This window comes from Phascolarctos cinereus, unplaced genomic scaffold, assembly GCF_003287225.1.
Source record: "Phascolarctos cinereus isolate Bilbo 61053 unplaced genomic scaffold, phaCin_HiC Scaffold_4;HRSCAF=312, whole genome shotgun sequence".
Classification (NCBI taxonomy): domain Eukaryota; kingdom Metazoa; phylum Chordata; class Mammalia; order Diprotodontia; family Phascolarctidae; genus Phascolarctos; species Phascolarctos cinereus.
The window spans coordinates 126,106,941-126,130,559 of NW_027555847.1; the positions used below are offsets into that span (position 1 = coordinate 126,106,941).

Here is a 23,619-nt window from a genome sequence, read left to right on the forward strand (position 1 = left end):
AAGCAGAACAAAGAATTCCAGGACATTATTCAAGGACTCACTACTCTCCCCAGCCTGGGTCAAGGAAGTATTATTACATAAAGAAGAAATAGAGAGAGGCTGAAAGATATGAGGCAGTTATTTCCATGATAACTGCCCTTGAGCCTCCTTCCCTTACACCATCATTGTGTACGTGTGTGTATGAGTGTGTGCTGTGTGTTTTTAGGATTATCTGTATTGGTCAGGATTCCTGCTGCTCCAGTATTCCCACACACTGTGAACCAGTATGAGAAGCAAGCAATGATGAATCAGAGGAGTCACAGCTGGTCTAGCATGGCTGGTCTGAGTTAGACCAATGGAGCATATTTCTTGCTTCCAAGAGCAGTGGTCTCCAATCTTTTTTGATATATATGTATTATGGTACTAGTAATTATGTATGTTATAAAAACATAGGCCAAAAAATCAAAAAAGCATGAGGTAAAAAAGAAATAATATTTGATCTTAGAGCTAATAGGAAGCCACTAGAATTTACCTAGTAGTGGAGCAACATGTTTAGAGCTGTGAGTTAGGAAAATTATTCTGGGAGCCCTGTGGAGGATGGATTGGAGAGACAAAAACTTGAGACAGAGCGATCAGTTAGGAGACTGGGGCAATAGTTCAAGTGAGAGGTGATGAGGTTCTGAACCTGTGTCTGCTATGTGAGTAGAGAAGGGAACATATGAAAGAGATGTTCTAGAGAAAGAAATTTCAAGATTTGGCAACTTGAATATGTGCTGAAAGTAAGAATAAGGAGGCGAGGACAACACTGATTTTGAACCTAGATGACTAGAAGGCTTGTGGTGCCTTTGATAGAAACAGGGATATTCAGAAGAAGAGTAGGTTTGGGGGAGAAAGATAATGTAATGAGAAATGTGATTCAGATGGCAATTGGATTACATGCCTGTTAATATTGGGTGATTCACTCTGCCCACTGAAAAATGAAACGGGGGCTGGACTCTTATTCATCAGCCACTGCACTGGTGCAAAAAACCCTGCCCCACCAAGGGACACCTGCCACAGCCTCACAGTGACTTAGCAGGCAGGCTGTAAGTACATTGTGGAAGGATGAGGAATTTTTCCTATTCAGTTGCTGGTGTGGGTGTCTGGAAGAAGTTATGTTATAAGTGCTCTAAAGGGCCTATGCTTGGTAGAGGACAATTGAGGGTGAGGGCTTATGTAGCCAGAAGAGGCCTGCAGCAAGAAGGTGTGGGGTGGTAGAGTGTGGGGCCACACCAATGAAGGTGATGATGTGTCTGTGTTGAAGACAAGTCCCTCAGTTGGGCATCCCAAAGAGCGTAGGATGTCATTTCCAATCAGCTGATCATGGAACCCTTGGGATCATGCCAAGGCCTCCACTTTAGAGACTACTGTCCTAGAGAAGAGTCTTTAGGCGTAAAGAACAATATAGCACCCTGGAACTGTGGGTCTGGTCCAACACATCACACAACACTCTGGTCCTGAGGATGTTAAGGCATCTGGTTCAATTAGGTGCTGCTTGGTGAGGCCATTATGACATGGGAACAATATAGCCTATAGTGACAACTAAAATTGATACATTGCTTTAAGATTTGCAAAGTATTTTAATTACCTAATTTCATTTGATCCTTACAACAACCACAAAATAGGTACTATTCTTATCCCCATTTTATGGACAAGAAAACTGAAAGTAGTAAAAAGAGAATTGTACTACAAATCATAATATTTGGATTCTAATTCAAGTTTTTCCACAGACTTGATGGTTCAATGTTGGGCAAATCAATTCCCCTTTCTAAACTCCAGTTTTCTCATCAGTAGGAGAAGGTTGAACCAGATGACCTCCAAGTTCCCTTTCTAGCTCTGACAATCTGTTCTTCTGTAGAATATGGCTGCCTCAAAACTGGAAACTCTACCTTCTCCATTGAAGCAAGTCACCCCACACTCAGATCCTCCACTTGGTTCTGCAATTGCCTCATTTCCACAGGGTTCTTCTAAACTGGGGAATACCTTCCCTGAAGCCACCCCAGCCCAGACCCACACCCTGAGCCAGGTACCTCCCTTGGCTCTTTGATCCTCACTGCTCATTACCCAAAGAAGTAGAAAGTGAGACTCCCGCTGACTGGCAGATGCGTAAACATTCCCGCGGCTTCTTCGTGCCCTTTACAATCATTTGCTATATTTAAGCTATCGTCACTTCCCAAACTTCTTAACTTCCTTATTTTTCCTGTTGAAGCAGACAAAACACTCAGAAGCTTAGCTATTTTTGAATCATCACTAATTGCATCTCCTGTCTTTTCAAGTAGTATATTTTCTTTCTAGTGTTTATTTTCTTCCAGACACATTTATAAAATTCCATCTTACTCCTACTTGCCCTTTTGGTCTCATTTAACCATCTGGTTGGTGTGTATATCTGGGTTTCTTTTTCTTGTAGCCTTAGTATATTGTCATTTTCTTGACCAAAGAGGAAATATCAGCAGAAGACAGAGTACTGGACTTGAAATCAAAAGGATCGGGGTTATAGTCACAAAACTATGTGAAACCAGGGAAGGTGCTTACCTTCTCTGCAGCCTGACCGTCTCATCTGAAGAATGGGGATGACAGTACTCATGCAACCACTCACACATGATTTGTGTGAGGTGAAAATCTCCAAGTGCTATAGAAATACCCACTATTACAATTTCTCCACTCTCTCCTCACAGGATTAGGATGAAGGCTCCTTTTGCCTATTGTCCTTTTTCAGAGGAACCAAAGTGTCCTAAAAGACTTACTTAAATAAAAAAGTGAACAGAGTTATGAAAACTATGGAAAGAGTTTTAGGGGGAAGGAGTTTTTGGTACAGAACTTTCCTCTCAAAGGCCCTGATCTACAGTGAGCTTGGGATGAAACTAAATGAACATTTTGTCCAACATTTTCACATGCAAAGGTATAATCAATTCATTCCATTTTTTTTCTCATATTCAAAAACTAGAAAGGTCCTTTACCTGACAGCACAGTGAAGACAGCAGCAAAGGCGTTGAGCTTGAGCCCATCTATGACGTTACTGGAGTGGAAGAGCTCTAGACACATGAGACTGAATCCGACGACCAAGAGAAGGATATATAACACTTCCGAAACCACAGACAACCAAAGCACACCTGCAACATACAAGCACAGAAGAACAAGCCTCTTCAGTGACCTCCTCTCCCACAACTGGAATATTAGGAGCATGGAATCTTGACTACCCAGGACCTCCTCCTTCCCCATCCTCCCCGAAACCACACCCCACCATCACCCCTCCTGAGTTTCAAAGCTGCATTGAGCCTCACAAAACAAAACAAAAAAACTAAAACCTCTGAGCCAGATAGGGAGTACTGATGAAGATCGATGTTCTGAGATAAAGAAAAATACCAGGTTACCCAGCACGAATACCTTCTTTTCTCCCTGCCCCAGATAAGAAAGTGTTATATCCAAGTCATTCAGACAAATACCTCAAAAAGGGAAGGGCTAGTCCTCATCACCCCAAGGGACAAACCTTAGTCTATTTATAACTCACTCCCCAAACAGGGATGGGCTAGTCCCTAAGTCACCCAGAACTAATCCCTCAGACAAGAAGACCAGCCTTTGACAATTCAGAACTCACCATCACCCAAACAGGGAAGAAGAGCCCTCATCCCCCACCACAAAGGAGGGCAGGATTAGCATTAGGTTACTTGGAACTTCCTAAATAAAGCAACCCCACCACCACTACCACCACCACCACCTGCCCTGAAAACAAGGAAGGGACCCAGCCCAAACAAGGAAGTCTAGGATCATTCAAACCAGCACTCCAAAGGGAGAGGGGCCACCCTTAGGTTACTCAGAGCAACTCTCTTAAACAGAGAACAGCCACCAAATCACCTTGAACTGACTCCCTTCACTGGGAGGTTACAGTCCCTAGGCACTCAGAACCAATCACTGAAACAGGAAGAGTCAACCCCAACTCACAAAATCACCTACTACAGAATTTCTGAATTGGAAGATGCCTGAGTGGCCAACCTATACATGAAAAAAAGAATCCCCTTAACAATGTGAGAGCCCATCAAACATACTTCAAAACAGCAATTACATCTCTTTTTAGTCTTCTCTCCTCAGGCTGTCTCTAGTTGCTTCAGCTGATCCTCCTATATCCTCCTAAAGGTCAAGGTCCTTTAACATTTTATTGTCTTCCTTTGTACACTCTCTAGCTTACCAATATATTCTTAAAATATGGCCCCCTGAAGAACTCAGTACTGCAGATGTGGCCTGATCAGAGAAGAGGACAGGAGGCTCATTACACTGCCTCTCCATGCAGCTTAAGATCATGTTGACTTTTCTTTTTCTTTTTTTTGGTGAGGTATTCGGGGTTAAGTGACTTGCCTAGGGTCACATAGCTAGTAAGTATCATGTGTCTGAGGCTGGATTTGAACTGAATTTTAGTAAGGTCCTCCTGATTCCAGGTGCTCTATCCACTGCCCCACCTAGCTGCCCCTTTACTTGACTTTCTTAGCTGCCATTACTACACTGCTGATCCATATTGAGCTTGTAGTCCACTAAAGCCCCCAGATCTTCTTTCAGGTGAGCTATCCACAAAGTTATAACTATTTTTGTAATAGTACTAAGATGTTTTAATTTCTCATGTGGTAGATGTCAGTAGACATGACCAATACAAACAAAAACTCTTGGGGGGGGGTCCTCGATAATTTTTAAGAGTATAAAGGGAACTGCAGAGCAAAAAGTTCAAGAATAGGGTAAGGGAACAGTCCATCACCAATTACCTCTCCAGAACTTTGTCTTGGTCTCCAAAAAGCCCCTTTGAGTAAGTGATCTGAGCACTTGAAAGATTGCCCAGATACCTCTGTTCTATGCCTAGCTCCCCTGGGGGTTCTATACATCCTTAAATAAGTTCTTTGTACCTCGATTCCTCCATCTACGAAGTAGCAATAACTTCTGCTACCCTGCTGCCTCTCAAGAATACTGTGGGGAATCACAGAGATTCTATGAGTCCAGGTACATCGAGGAAAACTTGATTCTTTACAAGAACAGAATCGCAGACTGTTTATGTGTGGGAGAAAGGGCAGTTTAGTAGTAACACCACTTGGTCTGGTGAAAAGAAGGCCTGGGTTTGAATCCCAGCTCCACTATTTACTAGCTATATGACTTTGACCAATCTACTTGACTCTATGGGCCTCAGTTTTCTCCTCTATAAGATGAAAGGATTAGAGTAGATGACCTCTAAGCTCCGTTCCCACTCTGAATCCTCCTAACCCTCTCATGTTAGCAAAGCAGAACCTGAATCCCAGAGAGATGAAACTTACATTGCTAGAATGTAAGCTCCTTGAGGGTAGGCACCACTTTTTTAATCTTTTTTTTAAATTTTAGACTTAAATACATTATGCAAAAAAGAGACATTATAAAATATATATAAAATGAGAAAAGAAAAAAACATCATGTGCACAGCAGAATATAAGAGAGGATTCAAAATACGTATCAATAAATTTCCATCTCAAGAAAGCCTATATAACAGATACTATGTATTGTGTCGAGAGCCGTCCATCTCTTTTTCACTTCTTTGTAGGTTTTCTTTTGTTCTCTTTTGTTCTTTTTCTCACTTTCTCCCCCACCCCCACAAGAAGGCTACAATTAAGCATGGATATATTTTTATATAGATTTATATGTATACATATATAGCTGCATACACATACGTATAAACATATGCTTTTCCTAACAGATTCTACTCCTAATCTTTATTTTTATATTTGTGCATATCTCTTATTTCCTATCCCTCCTGACTTCTTTACTTTACTTCTACCTGCTACCTTGCCCTCCTACTACTTAACCTGCCCCCCTCCAACAATCCCTCCCTTATCCTTCTATTCCCATAAATCTAAACACCCTATTATATGCTCCTTTGACTATTCCCTTACCCTCCCCTCTAGACATCCCTCCCTTATCCTCTTGCCCCTCCCTATCCCCTTGGCATTTTATTTCTTTCTAAATTTAGAATGCTTTTATACTCTTCTAGATGTATATGCATTGTTCCCTCTTGAACCCATTCCAGATGAAAGTAGGTTTCCAGAACTAACAGCCCTCCTGCCCCATCTAATTTCTTTGTATTGGTTCTTCCTCTCATTTGTATAAGATAATTACTCTTTTTAGCTGTTCCTGAACAGTTTTACTTTTTGAAATTATATCATGCTCAGGTCTACCACAATCTTTCTTATGAGCTATTCAACTACTAATGACAATCTTAGACATACATTTTACATACATAAAAAGTAAACAGTCTGTCCCTATTAAATCTCCTGTAATTGGTTTTTGGTATGTACCTTATGTTACTCTTGGCTCTTATATGTCAAATCTTCTATTAAGTTCAGTTGTTTTTTTAACAAAGTCCTGAAAGTCTGACAATTCATTAAACATCCATTGTCTTTTCATTCAGAATTATTCTTAGCTTTTCAGCCTGAAGCCCACTATTGATATATAGTGTTCCAAGACCTGTGGTCTTTTAATGTCATCACGGCTAGGTCTTGTGTGGTTCTAATTATGGCATCATCATATATAAATTGTTTTCTTCTTGTTTGTAATATTTTATCCTTGAGCTGAGAGTTTCAGAATTTGACTATAATATTCCCGGGGGTTTTCCTCATACATAGGATCTCTTTCAGGTGGTGATAGATGGATTTTTTCTATTTCTACTTTCTCCTCTTGTTCTAATGCTTCAGGACAATTTTCTTTAATTATTTCTTGTATTATTATATCAAAGATTCTTTTTTTATCATAGCTTTCAGATAGTCCAATATTCTTATGTTTTTTCTTCTTGATCTGTTCTCCAGATCAGTTGTTTTTCTTATGAGATATTTCACATTCTTTTCTATTTTTTCATTCTTTATAGTTTGTTTTATTATTTCTTGATCCCTTATAACTCCTCTGGCTTCCCCTTGCCTAATTCTGATTTTCAAGGAGTCATTTTCTTCCTTCAGATTCTGGATCTCCTTTTCTATTTGGTTTACTTTCTTTTCATTATCTTCTTGTTTTTCTTGGTTTGTTCTGGGGGTTTTTTGTTTGTTTGTTTGTTTTTTCCCTCAATCTCTTTCATTTGATTTTTAAAGTCTTTTTTAATTCTTCTATGAATCTTTTTGGGCAGGTGACCATTTGACATTACTCTTTGGGGCAGAAGGTTTCTTTGCTTCAGTATCCTCCTCTAAAGACAAACCCTGGACATCTCTATTCCCATAGAAATTCTCTGTAGTTGGATTCTTTCTCCTTTGGCTGCACTTTTGTTTTTGGTAATAGTTTAATTTTTATAATCACCTCTAGTCCTGGGGTATAGGTATGATGCCTCCTTCAGTTCTCCCTTCTGACCTTGAACCCAAACCAAGACCTCCAGCCTCCTGTAAGTGCCCACAACCAGTGGCATAACTGCCCCACTGCTTCTACACTCATCGGGTGTTAGCTGGTTCCTTCTCACCCTGCCTCATCTCTGCAGCACATCTGGGTCTGGCATTTTTCGTCAGCAGAGGTTCCCTTGATCTTCCCTGCTCAGATGCCCAATTCCCCTCACCTATCCCAGGGGTAAAAGTTCCTGTGGCTGAGGCCTGGGGCCAAGACAGCCTCCCAACCCAGATAACCCCAGGGCTTGCTGCTTGTTTAAGCAGTCCCTAGCCTGGAGGTGTCTACTCTTCACAGGGACCAAAACTCATTCTGGGATTTTTCTTCAGATCTTCTCTACTGTCCCAGGAGGTCCACCGTTCTGTCCCTACTCTTCGTTATTTTCACTGCTCGATGTTTGCCCTGAGGTGCTATTTTATCTTTTTTGTGGAGGAAATCTTGAGAGCTTGGAATTTTCTGACCTACTCCACCATCTTCTCAGAATCCTCTCCCTAGACACCGTTTCATCTTTTTATCCCCAATGCCTAGCATATTGCCTGGTACATAGCAGGTGCTCAATCAATGCTTGCAAAATTAAATCAAAAGTAACTTGTCCAAGGTTAGTGGCCAGGTCTCCAGAATTCCAAGTCAACCTTCTCACAACTATGATCATGCTCCTTTGCCAGCTTCACATCCCATAGGAAGCAATGGCAAAGCAAGGCTCCTTTTAGACTTTGAGGGGCCCACACTGCAAGCATTTAAGGTATCAGCAGAGTGGACAGGCAGGTAGCAGAGACCTACCCTTTGTCCCTTGCCTCTCTCTCTTCTTTTTGCCACACATTCATCTACATGCAAGAAAGGAAGAATCCTCAGAGCTCTTTGGTGTATTTTTGGCATACAGCTATTGACTAGATTGTAACCAAACCTTCAGAGAATGAAAATGGGAAGCATATGGAATAACTGACCCATCAGGAAGCATTTATTAAGCACCTACAATGTGCCAGGCACTGTGCTAGGTGCTGAAGATATAAATTCAAAGAATGAAACAATCCTTACCCTCAAGGAGCTTACATTCCATTTAGGGAGACATAAGTACATATATAAGTATGTACAGAATAAAGACTAATCAATCAATCAACCAATATTTATTAAGTGCTGATTACGTGCCAATACTGTCTGTGCTCAGTGCTAGGGATACAAAAAGAGGCAAAAGACAGTCCCGGCCCTCAAGGAGCTTACAGTCTAAGGATAAATACATATCAGTGAATACGAGGTGGTTAGGGAAGGGGGGCACTAGCAGGTGTGGGGTAAAGGAGGGTACATGGGGTACATTAAGCCTTTAGATTTAAGCTAGGGTGAGGTCTCTGAATTAGGGGTGCAACTCCTGGATGGAGCCTAATGACATTAGCTAACTCAAATGGTATTGTCCTTGTTCTAAGGAGCTTAGCAACAGGGCTGAGAATGTTTTGCCAAGAGAATGGAAGTTCTCGATAGTATTGGGGACTCTGAAAGAACAAAACAGGGGTGGAAGCTTCTGCTAGTCTAAGGGCAAGAGTCTTTCTCACTTTATTGTTTTATTAACTGAATAAAGCCTGTAGGCTTTAAGTTAAGAAAGGCTGGCAGCAACCTAGCTGGGGGTTTCAGTTGAGCCAGAACCTGAAGGCATACAAAGCAGTGTCTAGTAGAGATATATCCGGCAGTAAGCACACCTGTCTGTCAGAGACCATGTGACCAGTGTTAATAAGAGCAGCATGGTGGCATCACTGGTGTTCCTACGGTTTATGAGGTATGAGTTGTCCCTCATACATAAATGTCTTGGGTCCCTAGGTATGTCCCTAGGTATGTCTCCTGACCTCACATTTCCCACATGTGTTCTCTCTGTGTCAATTCTCCCACTTACGCCGTGTGTATTTGTGGGAGAGTGCTTCCAGCAGCTAGGTGGTGCAGTGGATAGAGCTCTGGGCCTAGAATCAGGAATAACTGAGTTTAGATCTGGCCACAGGCACCTACTAGCGATGTGAGTGTCACTTCACCTCTATTTGTTCCTATTTCTTCACCTGTAAAATGGGGATAATAACAGCACCTACCTCAAAGGGTTGTGTGAGGATCAAATGAGATAATATGTATAAAGCATTTAATGCAGTATCCGGCACATAGTAGGTTCTTTATAAATGCTTATTCCTTTCCCCTTCTTCATTCCCCTCCTTTTCTCCTTTCACCCTTATTATTCCATTTCATTAAATCACTTTGCTTTGAACTGTGTTCTTTGGCTTGTTATTAAGGATAATCACATTGGCAGGGACTCCTGAGTTATAATTTTAAGTGTATGTACCCACAGAGAACATTGGACCTTGAGTAGTTAGTTATCCACTGGAGGACCTGGAACAAATAGAGAAGAAGGAAACATTCAGATAGCCAAACCCAGCTGACTCCTAAAGCATGACCTGTGGAGAAGATGCCTCATACCCTCCCAGTAGGCTCAGGAATTTAATGTCCCAGTGGTGGGAGATCACAATCCAAACGCATTGTGCTCTGAATGGACATCTTGTATGACCTAACAAATGTGGACTGAACATGTCCAAGGGCCAGGAGCGTCAACACTTCTGCCCAGTCTGATATGGCCAGCCTATATCTCGGGAACCTTAGCTGCAATTTCCACCATGTTGAGGGATTTTAAGTCACAGGAGAAATCATTTTTTTGTGTGTGCGTGCATATAAAAATATCACATCTCCTGGGCACTTCCCTGGATTTCTGCACTAGAATAATGTGCTCCTGGCAACCTAAATTCTGTTAAAACACCCACTGGCACCATACACCCACAGCAGCAGAGACCTCTTCTGGGCATAGCTCCCATTAGCTACTGAAGAGACAATGCCTGAAAAATTTAGGGTCATCCCTGCACCATCCCCACGTGAAGTGTGAAATTCAAAGCTGGCACCACCCCCTTCTCTTAATAACAGGATTCTTCCTCTTCAACCACATCCACTCTATGGTGGCTGTCAATGCAGACAGACAATAGGATAAAAACCAAATAATTGCCTGTGCCTCAGTGAATGATCTCTTTCTTCCACTACACCCCCCTTCCTTCTTCTGGGACTATTGGGGACCTTTGAGACTCCTCCTCCTCTCCCCTTGCCCCCACCCTACTCCAGTTCTCAGCATTACTCTTACCACAACTTCTCTTGATGCTTGCTGTGACTGCCTCCCAAGCTTTCACAAAGCCCTTCTTATTACCATCCCCCTGCAAACAGGCCTACCCATTCGTCTCTCCCAACCACATCGTAACCCTGGATGTACTCCATGACACAGTCATCCTCCTCTTTCCACCCCCTTCGGGACACATTCCATTTCCCTCTCTTCTTCATACTTCTTCCCAGTTCCCTAGAACTGGACCACTTCAATTTAAGATACTTTAACACCAGAGCTAGAATACTGAATGTTCAGCTGGAAGGGCTCTTGGAATATAGCACACCAGCAGTACTAGGAGTCTTAGAACCCAGAATGACAGAGGTAGAAAGAACCTTAAAAGTAATCTAGTTCATACGCCCAAAGGGCTACAAAAATGTGCATACCCTTTGACCCAGCAATAGCACTTCCAGGGCTATATCTCAAAGAGATCATGCAAATGGGAAAAGGACCCACATGTACAAAAATATTCATAGCACCTCTTTTTGTGGTGGCAAAGAATTGGAAACTGAGAGGTTGCCCATCAATTGGGGAATGGCTGAGCAAGTTGTGGTATATGAATGTAATGGAATACTATTGTGCTATAAGAAATGATGAACAGGTTGACTTCAGAAAAACCTGGAAAGATTTATATGGTCTGATGCTGAGTGAAGTGAGCAGAACCAAGAGGACTTTGTACACAATAACAGCCAAGTTATGCGATGACTAATATTGTTAGATTGAACCCTTCTCAGTATTACAAAGATCTAAGACATCTCCACAGGCCTCGTGATGGAAAATGCTGTCCACATCCAAAGAAAGAACTATGGAAGTTGAATTGCTATCACTTATTTTTACCTTCTGTTGAATTTTGTTTCATCTTTTTGATGGTTCCTCCTATTGTTTTTAATTTTTACTTACAACTTCACTAATGTGAAAATATGTTTAATAGGAATGTAAATGTAAAACCTATATCAGATTGTGTGCCATCTTGGGGGGGGGAGGGGGAGAAAAATTATCAACTCAAAAGAATATGGAAGTGATTGTTGATAAATCAAAATAAATTAATAAAATATGAAAAAAAATGAGGGAGAGAATAGATGTGAAGACACTTTAAAAAAAAAAGTAATCTAGTTCAGCTTCTTCATTTTGCAGATAAGGAAAATGTGTCCCAGAGAGAGGAAGGCTGTCCCAAATCTTCCTCTACACTATCTTGTTTGGTGATCTATATCATTTGTTATATGGGGTGGCTCTCTGAGAGGGCAGAGACAAGGCATACTGAAGGAAATTTTGGTGACATAAAAAAGATAATAATTAAAATTATTTTAAAAAAAGAATCAGATTCTTTTTGGTTTTAGAAAGCTCTACCATTTATTGTCAATGAGCTGGGGTATTTCTGCCACAATGCTTCTTGCCCTTATTAAAAGAACCAGTTAGGTGGGATTTAGAAATATGGTGTTCAACAGATTCTTAGTGACATGACTAACTGCTTTGCTCAGACCTCATCAGAGAGAAAAAGCTGTAGGACAAATTCTCCAGCCTGGTCAGCCTACTTAGCCCAGTTGGTTCAGTCCTTTCTTCCATGTCCATAGTACCATAGGTTGGGAAGCACCACTAACTGTAGCCAAGAGAACTGAGTTTGATTTGAGTGGCTTTCTTTCAATGCCTTCCATAACACAGCCTAGGCAGGCAAAGACTGCCCACCCCCTTTTCAGTACTCCCTCAGTCCCGATTCCTTGCAGATCTAGGCTGGGGCTGGGCCTATATTCAAAATTTTGAGGATAAAGAAATTGTGGGGCTCTGTTTTGGGTTAGCACCTACCTGGAAGGGACCTTAGAGGATGCCTAATCTTATCCTCTCATTATACAGAGCAAGAAATTGAGACCAAGAAAGGAAAAGTGACTCCCACAGGATAGCACAGCCAGTTAATCAATCAATCAGCAAGGATCTATTAAGCACCTACTAAGTCCCAGGCACTGTGTTAAGTACTGGGGATACAAATGCAAAACTGAAATAGTCTCTGTTCTCAATGAGCTTGTATTCTGTTGGGGAAGATGTGTGAGTGTGTGTGTGTATGTGTGTTTGGGGGGTGTCTTCTGGAGTATGATTCCACTGTTTTCCAGAATGGCTGGACCTATTTACAACTCCACCTACAGTGTATTGAGGTGTCTGACTTGCCACAGTCCCTCCATTAATCAGGATTTTCCCTTTTTGTCATTTTTGGCAACCTAATAAGAGTGAAGTAGAACTTCAGGGCTGTTTTTAATGTGTATTTATTTTATTATTAGTGATGTGGAGTATTTTTTCATAAGACTATTGAAAGCTTGCATTTCTTCTTCTGGAACATGCCTATTCACATCCTTTGATGATTTGTCCATTGGGAAATGGATCTTGTTCTTGCTATAAGGAACTCTTGGATGAGGGAACTTATTCTACCACGTCAGCATCTTTTCTGCAACTTACAATCTTAGATAGTTGCCCAAAGCACTGAGATGTTACGTGATTTACTCTGGTGACACAGCCAGTATGTGGCAGTAGTAAAACCTCAATCTAAATCTTCTGGACTCTGAGACTGGCTCTCTATCCAATATACCAGGGTGGGGAAACTTCGGCCTCAAGGCCACAGATGGCCCCCTGGGTCCTCAAGTGTAGCTTTTTGGCTTAATCCAAATTTTATAGAACAAATCCTTTTATTAAGGGGATTTGTTCTGTGAAGTTTGGATTCAGTCAAGGGGCCGCACTTGAGGACCTAGAGGGCCACAGGTTCACCACCCAGTGTCATTATGCCTTGCTGTCTCTCCTTTGTTGTCATTTATTTACATAAATTCTATCTAATATCTTGGATATTAGCCCTTCGTCAGAGGAATTTTCTGCAAATATTTTTCCTAAATAATTATTTCTCCTGTGAGTCTAACTGCATTGATTTGGTTTGTGCAAAATCTTTTCAATTATACGTAATCAAAATTGCCTGTTTTAGCTCCTGTGGTCATTTCTATCTCATCTGATAAAAAAACAAACAAACCACAAAACCAGAAACAAAAACCTCTTCCCTTTCCCTTCTTTCGTTTATGATCATATCTAAGTCATTTATCCCTTTGGAGCACAGTATGGTATAATGCATGAGATATTTGTTTTAAACTAGTTTCTACCACACTGCTTTCTGATTTTCCTATCAGTTTTTGGTCAAATAGTGAGTCCTTACCCTGGTAGTTGGTGTGTGTGTGTAGGTTTACTAAATACGATGCTGCTACATTTGATTGCTTCTGGAACTAGTGCCCTTAATTGTGTCACTGATCAACTTTTCTACTTTTTAACTAGTATCGAATAGTTTTAATAACTACTGCTTTGAAGTGAATTTTGAAATTTAGTACTAATAGGTTCCCTTCCTTATCATTCTCCTTCCACCCATTATCTTCTTTGAGATTTATCTTTTTCCTCTAGACGAATTTTGTTACTGTTTTTTCTAATTCAATAAAGTAATTTTTTGGTAATTTGACTAATATGACACTGAATCTGTAAATTAACTTAGATAGCATTGTAATATTTATTATATGCGCATGGGACAACCATGAGCAAATTAATCTATCTCCAATTATTTAAGGCCTGTGTGTGTCTTGGTATCTGGATTCCCAGACATTTTTATATCTTCTGTAGTTATTTTAAATAGAATTTCTTTTTCTATTGCTTTCTGCTAGCTTCCATTGGTAAAACATAGTACAAATGATTTTGGTATGCTTACTTTATTTGTTGCTATGTAGTCATTTTTCAGTCATGTCCAACTCTTTGTGACCCCATTTGGGATTTTCTTGGCAAAGATACTGGAGTGGTTTGCCATTTCCTTCTCCAGCTCATTTTACAGATGAGGAACTGAGGCAAACAGGGTTAAGTGACTTGTCTAGGGTCACACAGCTAGTGTCTGATGCCAGATTTGAACTTGGGAAGAGGACTTTTTCTGACTCCAGGTCCAGAACTTTATCACCACCTAGCTGCCCTTTACTTTAAAGCTTACTACGTTACTTAGGTTATTAATTGTTTTGGTTAATATTAGTTGAATTTGTAGAGTTCCATAAGTAAATTATCATACCATTTGCAAAAATAGTAATTTTGTTTCTTCTATTCCTATACTTTTTCACTCAATTTCTTTCTTTTAGTCCTATTGTTACACTTGGAATTTCTAGACTACATAGAATGAGAGTGGTGACAATAGACATACTTTAAAAAAAACCCTAATTGCATAATAGGGTCTTTTATCACTTATCCATTATAAATAATTTTAGGTTTGGGATGTATATAGCAACTGTTTGCCAAATTAAGGAAAGGTCTATTTATTCCTTTGCTTTTAAATGTCCTCAACATAAATGGATACTGCATTTCATCATTTTTATATGTTGATATAATTATGTATGAACAATCCTGAATCAACCAACCTTGTCATAGTGATTTTTAAATATGTTGCTATATCTGTTTTGCTAATAATTAATTCAATTTTTCATCAATATTTATTGTAGATAATGGCATATAATTTTCTTTCATTGCTTTATTTCTTCCCAATATGATCCTCCCCCAAGATTTTATTTGTCTGAAAGAAGGAGGCTGGCAAGTTACCATCTTCCTCTACTTTTGCAAACAATTTTTGTAATAATTTATTGTTAATTATTCTTCAAATGTTTGCTAGAATTCACTTGTAAATTCATTTGGCCTTCATTTTTTTTTCTTGAAGAGTTCATTTATGGCTTTTTCACTTGTCTTTTCTGACATTGGATTATTTAAGTTTTCTATTTCTTATTCCATCAGTCGGGGTATTTTATATTTTAATAAATATTCATTTCATTCATCAGGCTTATTGGCATATAATTTAGCAAAATAGTTTCTAATAATTTTCTTCATTTCCTTTTCATCCTCTGTGAATTCTTCTGTGTCATTTTTTAGTATGGTGATTCTTCTTTCCTTTAAAAATCAAATTAGTGAACAGTTTACCTATTCTTTTAAAAATCTCCTAATTTTATCAGTTCAGTGTATTTTTTGCTTTCTATTTTTGTGTTTACTTGGGTTTTTTTTTTGACATTTTTCTAGGCTTTTTTTTTTAGTGCCATGCCCAGTTCATTGATCTGTTCTTTCTTTCTCTTATTGATGAAAATGTTTAGATATAAATTTTCCACTAAGTACTGATTTGGCTGTATCCCAAAAGTTTTGATATGTTGTTTCATTGTTGTCATTTTCTCTGATGAAACTGTCTATTGTTTCCATGATTTATTCTTTGATCTAGATATACCTTATGATTAAATTAGTCACCATTTAAGTCTGAATTTTTTTTGAATACCCTTTATTATAATTTTATTTCATTTTGGTCAGTAAAAAATGATCAATATTTCTGCCTTTCTACATTAAAAAAAACAAAGGATTTTAAGAGGAAGAGATAAGGAAAATAGAATTCCAGGCACATAGTGATAGTTACTATGAGACAGAAGCTATAGTATCATATGTAAGGAACACCAAGAAGGCCATTATGACAAAACCATAGAATAATTCCACAGGTAAAGAGAGTATATATAAAAAAGTTGGAGAGGTAATTTGAGGCCAGGTTACAAAGGGCTTTAAAAAATTATGATAAAGCTTATTTATAGTGTAGCTTATAAAGCCAATAGCTTACATTTGATCCTAGAAATAATATGGAATTTTTAGTTTATTGAATAAAAAAGTGAAATGGTCAGACTTAAATGCTAGAAAAAATACTTTGGCACCTATGTAGAGAATGAGCTGGAGAGGAGAGAGATACAAAGAAGAGAGGCCAATTAGAAGGTTTTTGCAATAGTCCAGGCAAAAGGTGCTAATGGTAGTGGTAGAGGTGATGCTGATAGTAACAATAGCAGCTAGCTATCGAGAGCCATGTTATCTCATTTGATTCTCACAACAACCCTGGAAGAAAAGTGCTATTATTATATTCATTTTATAGATGAGGAAACTGAGGGAGAGAGAGGTTGAATGACTCAACCAGGATCACACAGACAGTAAGTGTCTGATGCAGGATTCAATTCAGGTCTTCCTGACTCCAGGTCCACCATTCTATTCCATTCTATCTGTCATGCCACCTATTTGGTCTGATGAGTGTCTTAACTAGGGTGGTAGCCACATATGAAGAGAGAAAAAAAATGGATGTCAGAGACATTTTGCAGGTAGAAGTGGCAAGGCTTGGCAATCAACTGGGTATGTAGAGTGAAGGAGAGTAAAGAGTTGAGGAAAATGCCAATATGGTGAACCTGGGTGAGTGGAAGTATGGTGGAAATAAAAAGGGAAGTTTGGAAAGCAGTAGGTTTTGGGGAAAAGATAATAAGTCTCAGATGCCTGTGGAATATCCAGTTTGAAATATTCAACAAGAGTCTGGAGATAGAAAACTGGAGCTCAGGAAAGAGACTAGGGCTGAATATATGGATTTCAGAATCATCTGCATAGAAATGATACAAAACTTATAGGAACAAATGAGGTCTCCAAGTGAAAGAGTATAAATAAATTAGAGAAAAGTAGATAAGACAGGGACTTGGTGGGCAGGCACAGCCAAGGATTATGAGATGGATAATGAACCATTAAAGGAGACCAAGAAGAAGCTGCCCATGTAGTAAGAGAACCAAGAGAGTATAGTATAGAAAAATCTAGAGAGAACAAAGTATGTAGGAGGAGACAGAGTATCAAAAGTGTCAAATGCTGTAGAAATGTCAAGAAAGATAAGGATTGAGAAAAGGCCATTAGATTTGACAAAAGAGCATTGGTAGCTTCAGAGAGTAGTTTCAGTTGAGTGATGGGATAAAAAGCCAATTTGCAAAGAAATGAGGAATGGAAGAAGAGAGAAAGTAGAAGCAATGGGTATAGACAGCTTTTTTCTAGGAGTTTGGGTATAAAAGCAAAGAAAGAGAGGAAGAGAGCTAAAAGGAATAGTAAGGTCTACAGGGATTTTGTTTGTTTTTCCTTTGAAATGGAAAGATTTAAGCATGCTTGAAGGCAACAGGGAAGGAACCAGTAAATAGAGTAAGGTTGAAAATGGGGGCAGAGTGAGGTGAATGATCATAAGGTTAATCTGATAAAGAAAATAGGAGGGGATAGAATTAAGGGTACATATACAGGAGCTGGCTTTGGCTAGGGAAAGGGTCACCTCTTCATCAGTGACTGGAACAAAAGGGGAGAGAATAGGTGGTGATATCAAGGGGATTTGAGGGATTTGAGAAGAGGGAGCCTATAGTAAATGGTTTCTGTGTTCTCAGTAAAATATGAGGGAAGGTCCTCAAAAGAGAAGGATAAGATGGTATAGAAGACTTGAGGACAAAAGAAGTTTGGAAGAACTGTGGGAACCAGGATCAAGACTCAAGAAAAGATCAAAAAGATTGTTTTACTGTGACGAGGATTAGATCACAAAAATTGAGATAGATCACATAAGTTTACAACAATGGTACAGCATAGTTAACTCACTCATCCATGTTTCCGTGAACTGCTATAGGTTAAAAAAACAGTCATGACAGTGGCTAACCTACTGGTGAATATTCCTGAATTTAGGCTGATTTTTAGACAAAAGGTAGTCTCATCCTTGAAATCTTTACAGATTGCTAGGCTCTTCTAGAACATGTTTTTCCCATGGCAGAATCTTTGAAAATTCAAGGCCATACCTCTGGATGTGTCAGAGGAGGATTATAAATCACAGAATATTAATGCTAGAAGGGATTTGAGAGATCAAACCCTCCTCACTGTCCAGATGAAGTAAATAAAGCCCATGGAAGTTCAGTAATTTGCTCAAGGTCACAAAGCTCATGAGCATCAGAGCTGGGACTACAACATAGATTTTCTGATTTGAGGCACGATGTTATGCTCACCATATTGTTGTTGTTGTTCAGTGGCGTCCAAACCTTCAAGGATGCATTTGGGTTTTTCTTGGCAAAGACACTGGAGTGGGTTGCCATTTCTTTCTCCAGTGCATTTTACAGATGAAGAACTGAGGCAAATAGAGTTAAGTGACTTGCCCAGGTTATACAGCTAGCAAGTGTCTGAGGCCAGATTTGAACTCAGCAAGATGATTTTTTCCTGACTCTAGGGCCAGTACTCTATTCACTGTGTCATCTAGCCCTAATGTTCAATATAACAAGTTCTTTATGGTCTATAATACACATACCACAGCTTTATACATTAGGACTACCTGGCTATAGACCTGCATGACCTGTTCTAAAAAATGACTTGTCTGAATCAACCCAACCTAACCTCCTCAATCATTCAAGTTTGGGAAGAGTGACCTGGCTAATCATAGGCTGGTAGCCATAGCCATGTCTATCTCCCAGTGACCTGTGAGACCTCTCAGTTGGGTTAAGGCTGTACATCATCTGAAAACCCACCCAAGTTCAGGGAGGTTCATTACCAATAATGTGAAGAATTTTTGGCCACAGAAACTTATAAAGACCATCTCCTGAGAAATACAGAATATGTGAGACAGAAGGCAGCATGATCTAATGGAAAGAGCACTGTCTCTGGTGTCAGTGGACCTAGGTTTAAATCCTACCTCTGATAGTACCCAAGTAGCCTTGGGTTGGTCACTCACCACTTCCCTCTGATTCAGTTTTCTTATCTATATGCAACCAGCATGCCCATGCCCATAAACTTTATTCACTCCTTTCTATTCTTACCTCCCTTCTGGAAAGGGGTAGAGTAGAATCTTTCTAAGCCACATGGGATTCTCATGGGATTGGTACCAAGTGTTACCTTCTCTTTGGTAGGTCTGTCTCTGTGTCTCTGTCTCTTTCTCTCTCTCTCTCTCTACTTCTGTCTCTGTCTCTTTTCTGGTTATATAATCAGCCACACCCTGTTACACAACTAACTTGCTTTTAGACTCTTGGAAATAATGACCTTTGGTTCTACTTGGACCCTTTTTCTGCTATTACATTGAATTTTTGTTCTATTAAAAGTTATTAATAGAGTATAACAATTAATAGCCCCCAGTTTTAAGTTTCATTTGTTCAGAGGTCCAAACAATATAGCTCTCTGCCAAAAATTTAAATTTTATGCATTTCTAGCTGACCTCTGGCTTCCACCATTCCCCTTTTCTTGACATGGACTAAGTATGCAGATAATTAGCACATGTTTTTATAATTAAGTAGGGGTTTTTATATGAAGAAAATGAGAAAAAATAAACCATTTAGATTAAAAGAAATAAGAAAAGAGTATATTATAGTTCCTCTTACTGGACAAGCATTGGAAGGGGTGTTACATAGAGTAAATCTTTCAAAACTTCCTTCAGTCTTTGAAGAGGTGATTCTAACCAATACCTTTGATCCAAGTTTTTGTTGCTGTGGTTATTTTGGACATTTTGCTTATCACAGTGCCCACCCCACCACACACACACACACACACACACACACACACACACACACACACCACCCCACTCGTCTCCATTTCTTCTCATTAAGTCCCAATGGAATGACAATACTACCTACCTCCACCATCACCTCTACTGTTCTGCTCATGCAGCCCCCAGCCCCTTTCTCTCACACTGTTCTCCTAAAGACTGTGTGTCTCTTTTTCAAAACTCCTGGGTATGACTCAAGTTGCTTTTCAGCTAAAAGATTATGATAGCCCAAATATCTTTCAGGTTGAGAGATAACACTTGTCCCTTTGAACTATAAATCCCAGAGTGCCAGTCAATTCTCAAATCTTGGTCACATATATACAATGAAGGAATTGGACTAGGTGACCTCTGAGGTCTCTTCAGATCCTAGCTCTATGACAAATGTCAGGAGATAGTGTCCATATTGATGGAATCAGATTTTTTGATATGTATTTTCAGGTATACCCACCATGCTGTACTAGGCAATATACAAGACTAAAGACAGTGTGGTATTATGAAAAAATACCCAGCACTAGAGGTTAGAACACTTGAACTGGAGTCCTGCCTTAGTCACTGACTACAACACTGAGCAAATCACATTTCCTCTATGGACCTTGATTTCCTCCTCTAACAAATGAGGCAGCTAGACTAGATAATTTCTAACAGCCCTTCCAATTTTAATGTTCTATAAATTTAACCTGATTTCATAGACAAAGATATGCAAGAGTTCCCTCCCCCCAAAGCATAATAAATAATAGAGCTTCTGCATACACACATACATATGCATAAAAACACACTCACTCTCCACTACCTTAAAAATAAAGGCTTTATAAGCTCAACTATTTTTGGGCATTTTTGTTCTTAATCTTAAAAAGAATAAAGAATTGAATTCTGAGAAAGTAGGAAGAATAAATTTAGGGAAGGAACTGGGCAGCAGAGATAAAGATGAGCAGTTAGGTTCTGTTACTAACAAACTGGGCACCATTTGGAAAGTCACTGCTCTTTTCTGGGCCTCAGTTTCCTTTTCTGGAAAGTGAGGATACAGTACTAGATTCTTAGATCTGTTCATCTCCAGAATTAAGTGAATGTATAAAAAGAGACCTGGGCTGCGATTTAATGGAGCAGGAAGCAGGGGCTACATAAAGGTTACAACAAAGATAACAACTAAAAGACAATTTGGATCTAAGTTAAAATCTTAGCTCTGCTCCTTACTACATGGGTGACCTTGAGGTAAGCCATATTACCCATTTCCTCATCTGTAAAATGAGGAAAACAGAATGAATGTTGCCTTCCAGCTGTAAATTTATTATCTTCTGTCTCCTGCAGTTTGCTCTCTCAAGAGGTATGATTCCCACATGCCCTGTTCTCTTTCTTGTGGTTCCTTCCATTTGCTCCCGTGGTAAGGGGTTTCAATAGGCAATTTGACATCCATTAGTGATCACTGAACAGCCAACACTTTAGTGTAAGACCTATAGCATGACCTCTCCCTTTCATCATGGAACCATTCAGTCTATGACCTTGCCCAACCCTAATTAGCCCATAGGAGACCTATTCCTTTTGAAATAACTTGTGCAAATGAGACAAAGACCCATTTTTCCTCTTCCAAGAGGTTGAAAGCCATCCCCCTGAATCAGCACTTCGAGAAGGGAAGAAGAGACAGACTGTTGGAAGAAAATGAAATTAAGCATAGGCTTTGTTGTAAAAGAAAGCCCTGAATTCTGAGGGGGATGGGGACCAGAAATAGGTACAAAGGAAGATAAACTATTTCCCCAAGGTTTATAGGGTGAGATTAAGGTAGTTTCAGGTGATAATGGCATATGACCTCTTAGCCAGGCTAGTTTATAAGCAACTTCACAGAAATCTACTCAATATTTCTAGGGTAAATGATTTCTATGCCTGCCACTCACTCTACTGTTATCTCCCAAGAGATGAAAGAATTAGCTTCCATAGGCAAGCAGAGAAAGAAGGTGGGACTCCTTTACCTATGATAAGCCACCTGATTGGTAGTGGGTAATTAATTAGAACAGGCAGCCAAGAGCTTGAATGAACAGGCTCCAATTACTGTTTCTCTCCTGTGCAACCCCCAAATTAATTTATGTGTACAGGATGAAAACACTATAGTATACTTACTTTGTACAATGAACCTGCACGGATGTCCTATTCTGACACTTCATCCTGGAATGAAAGTGACCTAGGACTTTCAAAACCTCCAGAAAATCCAACAAATCTGCAAAGGCTTCTCATAGGAAGGGACTAGTGATGAGCTCTGTCTTATGCAAGGCACAAACTATTTCAAAAAGAATAGGTCTCCTAGGGGCAGATAGGTGGCCCAGTGGATAGAGCACCAGCCCTGGATTCAGGAGGACCTGAGTTCAAATTTGGCCTCAAACACATAACATTAGCTGTGTGACCCTGAGCAAGTCACTTAACCCCATTGCCTAGCCACCCCCCACAAAAAAAATTTTAAAAAAGAATAGGTCTCCTATTCTTTTGGTTGGTCAACACTACAGACTGAATGGTTTCATGGTGAAAGGGAGAGGTCATGCTATAGGTCTTAGACTAAAGTGTTGGCTCCTCACTAGATGGCAAACCATTAGATAATGGATTTTTCTAAGACCCAGCAACTCACGAGGACTCATGTTAAGGTGTAGAACAATAATGATTTGTACCAGGAGAGGAAGTCCTCACGCTGACACAATCATAGCTCTTTGAAGTATTGGGACAGGCAATGGATTTAACTAGGCCCTAAGGATTTAAAGATGAAATGAGGCACAGTTGCCTCCCCTCAAGGAGATTGGTAAAAGGAATAAAACACATATACAATTAACAGTCATACAAGGCAGACCTACCTGCATAGGAGAAGTTTATACAGAGGAGTATGAGAGATCTGGAGAGGGAAGATCACTTAGATCTGGGGAAACCTGTCGGATCAGGGAAGACTTTATGAAGGAAGAAAAACTTAAGCTGAGTGTTGAAGGGAGAAATTCCACAGAGGGAAAAGGCAAGGGAGTCCATTCTGGCCACGAGGAATGGGTTGCACAAAGGCATAGGGAGAGGAGAGCATAGGGCAAATGTAGAGAACTGCAGGTGGTTCAGTTTGGCTGGAGTGTAGAGAACAGGAACTATTTAAAGGAGATTAATGTGAAATAAGGCTAGAAAGGTGGAATGTTGTCACATTGTTGCTGGCCCCTTAAATGCCCCCCAAGGCTAAAGAGTTTGTATTTTATGCAGTAAATAAACAACTATGGTTTCCCTGACTTTCCAGGGAGTGTGCTCCAAAACAACCCCCTGCTTGTTCTGCCCCTCTTGCTGGAGGCTATTCAAAAAAATGTTTAATAATCGCACAATGGTCTGATAGTAGCTTTAGAAACTCTCCTTTATTCATTCAATTTCAAGAGAAGCTCCTGGTGACCCCCTGGAGTGGAAGAAATGAAATTATTTTTCAGCAAGGTGTGGGTTCTAAGGGGTGATAGCTAATTTGGTTAGCAGCCATTTTTCTGCACTTTCATGAAATAAATTATGACCTTCTTCAGGAAACTGATGGGTTTGCTTAAGAAGGCAGCTATATACAATTTCCTTTTCTCACTGTCTATGCTAATTGGATGATATCAATTCCTAATTGGATGAATCAGAAAAGGACTAAGAAACCTGCAGCCATCAAACCTAAAATAGTTAAATGAGATCTTGACTGGAATCATAGGAGAGTTCTAAATTCATATGTACTCCCAAGAAGTGAAAA

The 23,619-nt window shown here is 39.7% G+C and overlaps 1 protein-coding gene across 1 annotated transcript in view; it reads right to left on the reverse strand.

Moving 5' to 3' along the window:
- GSG1L (GSG1 like) overlaps positions 1-23,619 on the reverse strand; it is a 372,574-nt gene that overhangs the window by 149,589 nt on the left and 199,366 nt on the right. Inside the window, exon 3 of the mRNA XM_021006351.2 lies at positions 2,976-3,128. Within this exon, the coding sequence (XP_020862010.1) occupies positions 2,976-3,128 (153 nt within the window). The remainder of the gene's footprint in view (positions 1-2,975; positions 3,129-23,619) is intronic.